The sequence below is a fragment of the Nerophis ophidion genome, linkage group LG02, assembly GCF_033978795.1.
Source record: "Nerophis ophidion isolate RoL-2023_Sa linkage group LG02, RoL_Noph_v1.0, whole genome shotgun sequence".
NCBI classification, from domain to species: Eukaryota; Metazoa; Chordata; class Actinopteri; order Syngnathiformes; family Syngnathidae; genus Nerophis; species Nerophis ophidion.
The window spans coordinates 17678564-17692353 of NC_084612.1; the positions used below are offsets into that span (position 1 = coordinate 17678564).

General features: G+C 37.2%; 1 protein-coding gene across 1 annotated transcript; it reads left to right on the top strand.

The window, feature by feature from the left end:
- Positions 1–315: 315 nt before the first annotated feature.
- si:ch211-107o10.3 (uncharacterized protein LOC407663 homolog) lies at positions 316–12777 on the top strand. The gene is made up of 7 exons (XM_061878402.1): positions 316–552; positions 3656–3796; positions 3864–4055; positions 5364–5525; positions 9783–9899; positions 9981–10179; positions 10317–12777. Exons 1-7 carry the CDS (start codon positions 477–479, stop codon positions 10417–10419), a joined length of 990 nt encoding a protein of 329 aa, XP_061734386.1. The 5' UTR covers positions 316–476; the 3' UTR covers positions 10420–12777.
- Positions 12778–13790: the final 1013 nt, after the last annotated feature.

Consider the following 13790-nt stretch of genomic DNA (forward strand, 5'->3'; position numbering starts at 1 on the left):
AAAAAGAAATTAAAACCATTGTTGGTGTTTTGCATTTTTTAAACAAGTGAAGAGCAATCAAACTTTATTTAGAAATTCCCAAAACTACATACAGTTCGTTTCTTTTCTCAGCTATGTTAAAAGTGGACAAAGTTAAGACTTAAAAAAATCAGAATCCACGCAAAAGCACTTAAGTCATAATTTAAAAATACATTATTAGCGCAGTCTTACGCCAGTAAACGCAAGTCGCAACGTCAGTTGCTGCAAAGGTCGAAATCATAATGGTCAACTTCCGGTTTGTAATTTTACTGCGAAATGAATGTCAAAAATCCCGCCCCCTTTCCGTTACGTATTATTGTTTATAGAAGTGTCTTGTCACTGGCAACTTGTGTCCTCCAGCCAGTGGATGACCGTTCTGCTCCCTTAACTTTATTTGTGTTGTATGTTTGTTTTATCGGTGAACGATTATTCCCCCCCAAAAAAAAATTAAAACAGAAATGGAGCAGTACGCCCAAACCGTAAAGGACTTCGTGGAGGCACACGCCGTCGGTTTCACCGTTGCCTTTGTTGCAGGTAAAATTGTTTTTTTGTTTTTTTGTAACTTACCGTTCTTATGTTTTATTCACGTTGAACACATTTTGAGGGGGACAAACCCCTCCAAAATAGAACTGAATTATTCATGGAAATACAACTTTTCTTGGAAAAAAATCCCTGTGAATTCTAACCATTAGACAGTTTGATACATCATAGCACATCATAGCAATCCTTGCATACAATATGAATGGCCCTAGTGGCTGTGGCCAAGATATTAGACGGATGTCCTTTCTTTATGATGTGCTTTCACAGATTTGTCCTTGTTCCTAAAGCATTGCAATGCACACGCTTAAATATATATATTTATATGTAAATAAAACTGCTTAAAAACTGTCCACTTCATGTGGAAAAGATCAGCCAGTGATTTTTGTGACATTTTGTTGCATCATCGCTTTATTTCCCTTGAAGAATAGTCGCCTTTGTATGTATAATTTTAATTTTTCAAATAAATACAGCGAGATGGATCTCTGAAATTCAAACAGAATCCATCCATCGACCTTCTGTTTGTGTTTTTAATTTGGCTGTCAACAGTTTTACTCATGTGATTAATCACAAAACATTGTTGCATTAATTATGTATTTATGCAGATTAATCATGTAATTTATTTTGTTCCTTTACCTTAACTGCAGATGGTTGATCCATCAATGATCAGATCAATGCATACATCAGTGCAAAGATGGTCTGCTCACTCACAAATTTCACAAAAAACCCCCACCTCAGACCGTACTTTAAGTAGAACTATTTGTGTGCAAATAAATGACGTAAATTGAAGTAAAACAGTTTTAAAAATGTTCCTGTATGACATTCTCACAATAATTGCATTTATATTACGGTCTTTTTTTCTTTTCTTTTTTCCTTTGACTAATACAAGAACGCAATTTAATGTGATTAATTGTGATTTAATTCAATTGTGTGATTAATCCGATTAAAAAATATATATCTGACAACACTAGTTTTAAGCAATGTTCGCTCCCCACCATTTGAAACAAAGTAAATGATAATCTGTATTATATGAAACAGTACTATCATAAAACCTTTTATGTACTCTAGTGTACATTAATAATCATAATCATAAACTTTAAAAAAAAAAGCTAACCACTGTTATTAAGACATAAATGGTGGAATGCGTCAAAAACATTGTAACAATTAAGTTGACAAAAAAGCCAAAGAAAAAGCAAAACATGCACAATGATGTTGTAGGTCCATGTGGAGATTTACAGGTATGTCTGTAAATATGCACATATGTGAATGGTTGATTTAAATATTTTTAAATGTTTTGTCTGTCCTATAAAATCAGAAAAATACAGTTTGAAAATGTTTGTATTGTGTCAAAATATTGTAAAATTTGGGGTAACAAAAAGCCAAAAAGACAAAGTAAAACATGTGCAATGCTTGCTAATTAATATTTTTAAAAATGTGTGAAACATAAGGGTGTCAAAAAAGCCAAAGAATAAGAAAAACATGCATAATTATGTAGGTGTATCTATGTGTTAGTATACAGTTCAGTATGTAAATATGCACATATACGAATGTGTGATACTTTATTTTTTGATGTTTTGTTTGTCCTAAAAAATAAAGTTGAAAAATTCCATACTGTGTCAAAAGATTGTAAGAATAAGGGTGACAAAAAAGCCAAAGAAGAAGCAAAACATGCACAAGGCTTGCTATATTTTTTGATGTTTTGTTTGTCCTAAAAAATAAAGTTGAAAAATGCCATACTGTGTCAAAAGATTGTAAGAATAAGGGTGACAAAAAGGCCAAAGAAGAAGCAAAACATGCACAATGCTTGCTAATCAATATTAAGACATAACGTGGCATGATGCCTAAAAATGTGTAGGAATAACGGTGTCAAAAAAGCCAAAGAAAAAGCAAAACATGCATGATGATGTAAGTGTAGCTATGTGTAGATGTACAGGTGAGTATGTAAATATGCACTTGTGTAATTTAAAAATATTGTTTTTAGGTTTTGTTTGTCGTAAAAAAAAAACCTAAAAGGTAAAATAAAAAAAGACAAAAATCTCGACACGTCATAGATGTATAAAAATAAAGGTGGCAAAAAAGCCAAAGAAAAAGCAAAACATGCACAATCCCCGCTAAATAATATTAAGACATACATTGGCGTAAGGTGTCATATTAAGACATACATTGGTGTAAGGTGTCAAGAATGTGTAAAAAATAAATGTGGCAAAAAGCCAAAGAAAAAGAAAAACATGCGCAATGCTTGCTAAATGACGCAGTTTAAAAATTTACATTTTGAAAACTGGTTGATTTTTGAATCTAACTACCTTAGGGCAGTGGTTCTCAAATTGGGGTACGCGTACCCCTGGGGGTACTTGAAGGTACGTGAGATTTTTTTTAAATATTCTGAAAATAGCAACAATTCAAAAATCCTTTATAAATATATTTGTTGAATAATACTTCAACAAAATATGTAAGTTCATAAACTGTGAAAAGAAATGCAACAATGCAATATTCAGTGTTGACAGCTAGATTTTTTTGTGGACATGTTCCATAAATATTGATATTAAAGATTTCTTTTTTTTGTGAAGAAATGTTTAGAATTAAGTTCATGAATCCAGATGGATTTCTATTACAATCCCCAAAGAGGGCACTTTAAATTGATGATTACTTCTATGTGTAGAAATCTTTATTTATAATTGAATCACTTGTTTATTTTTCAACAAGTTTTTAGTTATTTTTATATCTATTTTTCCAAATAGTTCAAGAAAGACCACTACAAATGAGCAATATTTTGCACTGTTATACAATTTAATAAATCAGAAACTGATGACATAGTACTGTATTTTACTTCTTTATCTCTTTTTTGAACCAAAACTGCCTTGCTCTACTTAGGGGGTACTTGAAATAAAAACATGTTCACAGGGAGTACATCACTGAAAAAGGGTTGAGAACCACTGCCTTAGGGAACTAATGAGACTGTAATTTGTAATACTCTCTACTTCTAGAGACTAGACAAAAGCATAAGAAAAGATGTAAAACGAAGGGCACTGACAATCCGTCGTTGTAGATTGTATTATTGTATTTAGTGTCCCAACACTGCGAACATGTTTTCCTCTTGCAGGAGGTAGCCTGCTGGCCTTGCGCAGGTGGATGGCTGGGGGAGTGTGTCGGAGCAAGGCCCGACTGGATGGAAAAACTGTTCTCATCACAGGAGCCAACACCGGCATTGGGAAGGAGACGGCCCTGGATTTGGCAAAACGAGGTCAGATCTCTTTTATCTTGATTTTACATCACCGTACTTCCGTTTTTTAAAAAATTTTTTTCCAAAGGGGCCAGAGTGATCTTGGCCTGCAGAGACATGACCAAAGCCTACCTGGCAGCTGATTACATCCGTCACACAAGCGGAAATAGCAACGTTGTGGTAAAAAAGTTGGACCTCGCCTCCCTAAGGTCGGTCCGAGACTTGGTCAAAGACATCCAGCTGACCGAGGAACGTTTGGACATCCTCATCAACAATGCAGGTGTTTTTTTGCACCCTTTCTACACGCTTGCAAGATCCTATTCGTCTAAACCACAAGAACCATAGTATGTACATAACTATTCATACATAACTCGCTGGAATATAAAGACAATATAATATACATCCATAAATCTGGATGCATATGCAAAAGTGCGACATATTTATCTGCTCAGTAATCTATTTATTTATATCTGCACTTTATTGCTTTTTTATCCTCCGCCACCATTAATTAATGCAACTAAATTTCGTTCTTATCTGTACTGTAAAGTTCAAATTTGAATGACAACAAAAAAGGAAGTCTAAGTATATTCCAATAGAATACGATGTAAATAGACTTGATTATAGATTAGTAGGAATGGAAAATACATTGAATACAATAAAAACTAACACTAGAAAATATTAATCCAATACAACAAACAAAATGTAACTGTGTATGTAAATTCAAAAGTAAGATTATTAGAAGTGCAGTGGTACCTTGGGATACAGTGGGGCAAAAAAGTGTTTAGTCAGCCTCCGATTGTGCAAGTTCTTCCACTTAAAATGATGACAGAGGTCTGTAATTTTCATCATAGGTACACTTCAACTGTGAGAGACAGAATGTGAAAAAAAATCCAGGAATTCACATTGTATGAATTTTAAACAATTTATTTGTAAATTATGGTGGAAAATAAGTATTTGGTCAACCATTTTGGCTCAAAATCTCATGATACATGGCCCAATTCTTTCTCTCCTTAACGCGGATCAATCGTCCTGTACCCTTAGAAAAAAAAAGCCCAAAAGCATGATTTTTCCACCTCCATGCTTCACAGTAGGTGTGGTGTTCTTGGTATGCAACTCAGTATTCTTCTTCCTCCAAACACGACAAGTTGAGTTTATACCAAAATGGATACATGGATGATACAGCAGAGGATTGGGAGAATGTCATGTGGTCAGATGAAACCCAAATAGAAATTTTTGGTATAAACTCAACCCGATACTAAATAGTCATCATTTTTGAAATATTTATTTTTAAATATTTCTGTAAGAATAATTGTTTATGAATATGTTTTTAGGCCATTTCCATTGAGCCAGAAGGTTCTTTTTTTAACCTGTAACCAGTTTTGAAAAAGTGTAATAATTAAAAAAAAAGGCATTGTATCGGTTTCAGTCGAATCATCATTGCAGGAATTTGGAATCATATTGAATCGTTAGGTATCCCCAGTATATGTTTGTTCAGGTTTGGTTATCACAACCTACAGGACTGGAGTGGTACAGTATAGTAACGTCGTTAGGATTTCACAACAAAAGTGCAGATGTTGATCTTTTCCAGGTATTATGATGTGTCCCAAGTGGAAGACCGACGATGGCTATGAGATGCAATTTGGCATCAACCACCTGGGACATTTCCTCCTCACCAACCTTCTTGCCGAAATGCTGAAAAAGTCTGCTCCCAGTCGAGTCGTCATTGTCTCCAGCAGTGCGCACGAAAAAGGTAAAAGGGCGTCGTCGTGGTTCTGGCTTTTGTCCACGGTGTTTTATTCGCCTGAGGTGCTACCCCACAGACAGAGATCTGCTGTCCTTTTGAAACGAATCAACACACAGCAAACTATTTTCAGAATATCTAATGGAATTCATCAGTGCACTGCAGCTCTCCAGGGCTGACAGCACTTGTGCAACTCCGGGACATAACACCACCACTAACTTGTCACCATACCTATCTTGGTATTGACTAGAAGTGTGAATCTTTGGCCACCTTACGATTCGGTTACAATAACAATTCAGGATTATTGATGCATCTTTTAATTTATGCATATCGATGCAGTTTTACATTTCTTTTTTTTTTTTCTTTTTTTTTTTCAAAAAATAAGCATTTAACACTTACAACTTAAAAAAAATAATTTGGAATAAGACTCAGTTAAATGAACTGCCACGTTTATTAAATTTATGAAAATGTGTGCAAAACTGGACCATAAGTGCTCAAAAGTAAAGGAGCTGGTCGAATCTCTCGGTGAGGTGGATCTCTGCAGTCAGCCAAATGTTAAAACTGTCCGCATTACTTTATTTACAACAAATACATCGATTATCGATTATTGACCTTTACTTATCGATTTTTGACGTTTACTAATCGATTCTATAATTGTTTATGTCCGAATTGCGATGCTTCTAAAAATCAATTATTTCCCCCAGCTGTAGTATTGACAGCTATTTAGACAATGTGGACTCGTCAGACCACCGAACACTTTTGCACTTTGCATCAGTCCATCTTAGATGAGCTCAGGTCCAGCGTAGCCGGCGGCATTTCTGGGTGTTGTTGATAAATAGCTTTTGCTTTGCATAGATAGATAGATAGACAGATCTTTATTGTCATTGCACAAGTACAACAAAACTTTGTTTTCAGCACAAACCCGTTCAAGATTAGACAAAAACAAACCGTGTACAGGGTTACAGAACAGGAACGCTGATGGGTCGCCACAAGGTGCCCCGTAAAAGATGGGATAAAGGTAAACGCTGGGGAAGGACGAGTAAAAAAAATACAATCTAGACTGGGAAAAAAAACTCCATAGCAAAGCACATATACATATTACAACATACATCTCGAGATATCTCGCAACAGAGGGAAGGGAGTTCGGGGTCATGATGGTAGGGCGCAGCTCTCAGGCGCTGACCATCCATTCATCACCCCTATGGGATTTGCGTCGAGGGCGTTGGGTTGGGGGCAGAGGGGTGTGTACATGTGGCGTATATTTTTGTGGATGTGTGTGTGTAAGCCCGTAGTGTGTCTCTGTTCCGCGGCCTTGCAGTCGCTAGTACAAAGTCAACAACAAGTGTGTGTCCATGAGAGAAGGGAGTTTGTTGTCTTCGCTGCACTGTCCTTCGGGAGAGTCTCGACGCCAGGGAAAATCCAAGTTAGAATGTTTTGTATGCGGGTGAAAATAAAAATTTGCTTTTCACTCTAAATTGTCTATGACTGGTCCTCAAAACTGCGGGGTGGACAGTTTGATGTGATCCACAGTTCTTACAACACCCTCCAATCATTGGTGGCAGCTTTGGGGTACTTTAAAGACTGCCAGCAACCTGCAATTTGTGGACAAACCAGAGCAACGCTTACTCCAATCAGCAGATGCCCTGTTGTCATAATTCCGAATAGGTAGATATCTTCACGTCCTCGACAGAAAAGGATCGCCAGGCACGCGGCACTCCTTCTCCCAAGAGTCGGTCGTGTGTCCAGCAACAACCGCTTCGTCACGACAGCAGGTTCCCCCAAACCCAAGATCTTGTCAATTTTGTTGAAGCCAGTTAAATAGTTCCAATGTATAGATTTGAAGAGCAGTGCAAAAAGAGGCAACAAGAAAGTTAAGACAAGACAAAGAAGTAAGCAGGAGAGATAAGGGAGAGGAAAGTGGAGCGTCCACCCTCGATAAGTGCCAGAGAGAAAAGAATAGAGTTTTAATTTGCACTTCTGGATGTAGCGACAAACTGTAGTTACTGACAGTGGTTTTATGAAGTGTTCCTAAACCCATGTGGTGATATCCTTTATACACTGATGTCGATTTTTGATGCAATACCGCCTGAGGGATCAAAGGTCACGTGCATTAAATGTTGGTTTTTGGCCTTGCCACTTACATTAAATGGTTTCTCTAGATTCTCTGAACCTTTTGATGATATTACGGACTGTAGATGGTGAAATACTGAAATTCCTTGCATTAGCTCGTTGAGAAATGTTGTTCTTAAACTGTTCAACAATTTGCTCACGCATTTGTTCACAAAGTGACGACCTCCGCCCCATCCTGGTTTGTGAAGCTGCTTTTATTCCCAATCATGGCACCCACCTGTCCCTCCCACACAACAATCTGATTGGTTACTGTTGTGTTTGTGGGTTTGTTTATGTGTTTTAGATCGGATGCTAAGTTTAAGTAAAACTGAGTTGAGTATCAGCAGTCTATAAACGAAGTGTCTCTTTAAGAGAGGCGTGTACCCTTAGCCCAGCTGATCGGCGTTAGGACTGTTAAATGGCGTTGCAGTTCATTCAGTCTGTACTCACGTTCAACCCGGTGTGCAGCCACTTGGTAAGTTCCCGTTTGCCTTGTTTTATGTTGTACGCTGTCACCATGCTCATCTGTATTATGTTGTGTCCGCTGCTTTTAAACTCCACTATAGCGCTCTTGTAGATCCGGGCGCTCAGATAAATGTTTGTTTATCACGGCACCTGTCTTAGCGTAGGTATCGCTACTTCCTGGTTTGCCGTGGTGCATTTTGGGAGTTGTAGTGATTTACTAAAATGCACTTTCAGAGGCTTGTAAATGGTAAATATAATGTTTGATAGATGAAACGTGCTCATGAATTATATAACTCTATTTGAATTGGATTGTATATGATCAACATGAGTTTATAAATGGTTGATATTTATTATTATTATTATTATTATTATTATTTATTATTATTAAGGGCATTGATTTTGGTACGAAAATGATGCACTGAATTTTTCCTTTCAGATTTATTACCTAACTAACTGATTGACCAAAACTAACTAACCAACTTAGAACCAGCCACCAAATAATAACAACTACTGCTGCTGTTCTCCTGCTTGGAAAATAAATAAACGAAAATATACAAACTGGAAATCTTGAGCAATGTAGCGGTAACAGCCAATCAGCAGTGCGTATTCAGAGGGCATCTAGTCAGCGCTTCAGCGTCGAGCAGATAGGCGTTTAGCAGGGGAGCAATGGACTCTACCCAAGTTATACTAAACACTTCCAAGTCAACTACTTTCTAAACATCAGTATGAGCCCGTTGACCTTATAGAAACAAACTGCAGCTCAGCTCACTCGCAGTCCTGGCTTTAGGTGAAGGCTAGTTAGCTTTTAGCGTAACGTAAGCTCATTTTGCGGTGTGTTCGTGCATGTGTGTGTGTGTGTGTGTGTGTGTGTGTGTGTGTGTGTGTGTGTGTGTTATGGACAGTGTTGATTGAGGTGTTTTGAAGCAGCAAAAAAGGACATTATGTTAAATGAAGAGTTTTTGTCTCTGATAGTGTATATACTAATGTAAGTGCATCATGACGCCTACATGAACTCTGTGGTGTTTAGGGATAATTAGTCTCTCCTATTGCTATTGTATTATTTTTTTCAGCTATAGTTACATTAATCATTAGTAATGTAGCAGCCGAGTTTTGAATGGCAGGGTCCCTGCTATCACATGTTGATATAAATATAACATCTACATAATAAAAAATCAACTACAGGCTTCCCCAATGCTGTAATAAATTAAGCATGATGAGTTGACTTGGAACTGTTTAATGTTGCACTTTTTATATGTAGAAGAAGAGTTGTGTCATTTTATTTCATCTAAGCAACAACTTGAGGCAGTTTAATGTGGATTATCGTGGGCAGAATTATTATAGTGTTCCCAATGTTAAAAGGATCAAGCCATTGTTTACAAATTAGGTAAATAAATAACCAAAAAAATTATATTTTTTGGTTTTCTTACTGTCCTGAAAATGAACCGAACCGTGACCTCTAAACCGAGGTACATACCAAACCAAAATTTTTGTGTACCGTTACACCCCTAGTTGAAAAGGATTTGCAAATCATTGTATTCTGTTTTTATTTACCATTTACGCAACATGCCAACTTCACTGGTTTTGGGTTTTGTATATCCAACTTTCATTTGTACAATATTTCCCAAAGAGAAAATATATTCAGTTTGAAATACTTTTTTGATACTGTGAGTTTTGCTGCTCTATTTCCCTCAGGTCACATCCATTTCGAAGACATCAACCTGGACCAAGACTACCAATGTGACGTGAGCTACCGCCAAAGCAAGCTGGCCAATGTGCTCTTCTGCAGAGAGCTGGCCTCCAGACTGCAAGGTGCTCTGAAACGCCACAAACGCTCCATGCTTCCTAGTCTGTGACATGTTGGCCCAAACTTGATGGATCCCCTCCCATCAGGCACAGGGGTGATGACGTACAGCCTCCACCCTGGCGTCGTCCGCACGGAGTTAGGCCGCTACATGTTCCCTCCTATGCCCCTGTGGAAGAAGATTCTGGCCATGCCCTTTCTGATGATGATCAAAAGTCCCTGGGAAGGAGCTCAGACCAGTATCTACTGCGCTGTGGACGAGAGTCTGGCCAATGCCACCGGACTTTACTACAGGCAAGTAGTCTTCCGTAGTCTAACTAACTGTTACTCAATGCGAGCAAAATTCCTATTGGTTTTGAAGAAAATATAACGCTGTATTGTAATAATCATCTTAATCAGACTTGCCCTCTTGTTGTATTCACTACCAACAGCGACTGTGCTGTAAAGACTCCTGCTCCAGCAGCATTGGATGATGCCGTAGCCAAACGACTGTGGGTGCTCAGTGCCTCCATGGTTAGCCTGGTCTGAAATCAGCAGCCTGCATTCATACTGCAGCAACTACCAGGCACTAACTTGGAAGATATGGTGCTAAATGATGTGGCCTTTATTTATTTATTTTTCCCCCTAATTTTTTTTTTTTCATCCTTAACTGACCAATTTGCACCAAAAATGCACCATAGAAAAATTAAGTTGGTGTAAAAATAGCTGTAAAACTGCATAAAAAGATGGAGGAAAAATAAACCTTAAAAATCACATATATATTATAATAAGTAGTGAATATTAGGCTGTCTTAGAGTAAAGATGTTCATAGTCAAATCTGATTAGTCAGAACATTGTGGACAATCAGAGTTTTTAATTTAAGAGAAATAAACAGATGGTGATGTGTTGCAGCATATATTGACTGGTCACAAGTGGTCAGTAACGTTACATGGATGTCCTTTAAGACTTACATACTTAAATATTCCAACGTTAATTAAAAGGTACTTATTTAAGGAATACAATTTCACATTAAAGTGAACAAAACAAGAATCTAATTTGCGACTTTTTGCACCTAAAAAAAAAAAAGGCTACACGGCCTGCTCTGGGGCACAGCGCCAAAAGGACATCAAACTTGACTAAATAGAGTAAGTGGAAGTTGTAACAAAGTTTCCGTATGTGGACCTGTGGAAGGATCATTACTTTTTTCAAGGGGAGAGCTACACATCCGGGGTTAGGCAGTGCATTTCGACGCCCGCGCCGTGTCCAGTTTCCGGTGTGTTTAAACGGTAAATGGGTTGTACTTGTATAGCGCTTTTCTACCTTATTTTAAGGAACTCAAAGGGCTTTGACACTATTTCCACATTCACTTATTCACACACACACACATTCACACACCGATGGCAGGACCCATCAGGAGCAAGGGTGAAGTGTCTTGCTCAAGGATTGATTGATTGATACTTTTATTAGTAGATTGCACAGTTCAGTACATATTCCGTACAATTGATCACTAAATGGTAACACCCGAATAAGTTTTTCAACTTGTTTAAGTCGGGTTCCACGTTAATCAATTCATGGTAAGGACACAACGGACGTGACTAGGATGGTAGAAGGTGGGGATTGAACTGGTAACCTTCAGATTGCTGGCACGGCCACTCTCCCAACTTCGCCACGCCGTCCCCATATAACGGGTATATGATTAGATACGGCCAGCCAGAGGCACGAAGCGGCACAGCGAGACCTGTATGTGACAGCGCAGTGTCCCAATCAGCCTCAAATCCTATCCACCATATGCAGACAAAAACATTTTACGTCATAAGATGCGGGAGTCCAATACAGGCCAACTGATTATAGAGACATGACGTCACACCCGGAAGGCTATGGTGACAGCTGAAACTTAAGTTGTCTCTTACTCCCCAAAAAACTATTTGTTTGCACCCAAGAAAATTGTTTTAATATTGAAAGGCGAACTTTTTGAGGGGTAATTTTGCCTATAATGTCACCTGCTATATGCGGAGATCCTTAGCAGCGAGACTCGTCCAAATGAAATTGACTTTGACTATTTGAAGACAGCCTGAGTGTATATGGTAATATTACAAAAATAAATCACATAAAAAGTCTTGATTTTACTGCACGCCAAATATTTTTACAATATCATATAAAAGGTCATTTATATTTTACAGGGAGAAAAAAACTTTAATAAAGTTGTAATTATTTTACGATATCCCATTAATATTATATTATTCCCTTAATAGAATGATTTTTTTGTCATAGTTCTCTGTGTGGCTCTAAAACTTATTCATAGTACTAATTAAGTTTTGAAGCAAACTGCACTTCTCGCCTGATATGGTTTGCCTAGTTTCCATATCTTAATGTATTTATTGCTGTGATATTGTATTTTTATTTGAAGGGAGTTGTCTCAGCTGCTGCACTCTTGTGTTACAAAATGCATGCCATACTCTGCCTGTTAATATAAAAAGGTCAACATGATGCATCAACAGAAATATTAGAAAATTAAGGCCAGACCACATGTATTTATTTGGAAGAAAGTTACCATAAGAATGGTTGTATTGTATAGCTGTGATTTGTGTGTTGCATCCGACAGCATTGATAAAGACAACTTCTTATAATACAATTTTATACTCAAGGATAGGTCAGTTGCAATTTAAATTAATAAAAATTAGGCTGTTTTACACCAGTTAGGAAGATAGAAAGATGAAGTGCTATTTACTTTTACAAGGCTAAAAGTGCCTTTGTTAAATGGCAAAACACTTTAAAGAAATGGTAAGAAAAAACACCCTCATCTGTTGAAATGGGGTGTCAAAGGTTTTTATGATCCAGCACAGATGCTGTTCTGGAGATTTAAGTGTTGAAAGTTAAAAATAAAAAAAAAGTATGTCTTATGTTAAACCCTTTTATGAGTGAAGCCTTTTTGATTTCCCAAGAATTTTAGTGGATATTTTATTTTTTTTAAACGCATTGCTCAAAAATGATAATCAAAATCAATGCTAGAAATTGTTGACCTATTAAAGGCTTATATTACTTAACATCCATAAGTACTTTTAAATTTGGAGGGGAAGAAAATACTGCATATGTTGTGCTTCTGCTGTAAAAAAAAAAAGTTTTTTCACAAGGCCTAAAATATTAAAAGCTTCATATCGACAATAAGATCTGAAGTTGATCAATAGGTTTAAACGTTTAACATATTTACATTTACATATACTCTGCCAAATTCTTTGATAATCCGCAGAAGCCGGCGGTCAGCTTTTCGACTGGGGCATCTTGCTCTAGATTTTTCTTTGATATACTTGGACACAGCACTCCGTGAACAGCCAGCCTCCTGAGCTATGAACTTTTGTGATTTACCCATTCTATAGAGGGTATCAATGATGGTCTTCTGGCCAGTTTAAGTCTGCAGTCTTGCCCATTTTGATCCTAGCTGAGACAATTGAACCAAAGTGAAGCAACTTAATGACAACCTGTGCAGGTGCTTTGAATTTAGTAGATGAGTCGTGTGTGTCACTCAGTTTAAAACATTCATGCCCTGTACGATTTGGGTTGATTTATTCATAGTATTCTATTTATTTAATTTTTTTTTCAAACCTTTCTTCGTGGGTTTTGTGAGCTGGAAGCGCAAATCATGAACAAATAACAAAATACTTGAAATTGTTTAATTTTGTGGGTCCTGGATCTATAATTTATGGAAGTTAAACGTTTCAAATGGAATTATGGAAATAAATACACTTTTCCATGATATTATTTTTTTTTTCGGAAAGGGTATGTGTATATATATATGTACATATATATATATATTTAGGGTGGCACGGGGTAGTGTGTGTGCCTCACAATAAGAAGGTCCTGACATTGATCCTCGGGCGCATGGTCTTTCTGTGTGGAGTTTGTATGTCCTCCCCATGACTGCA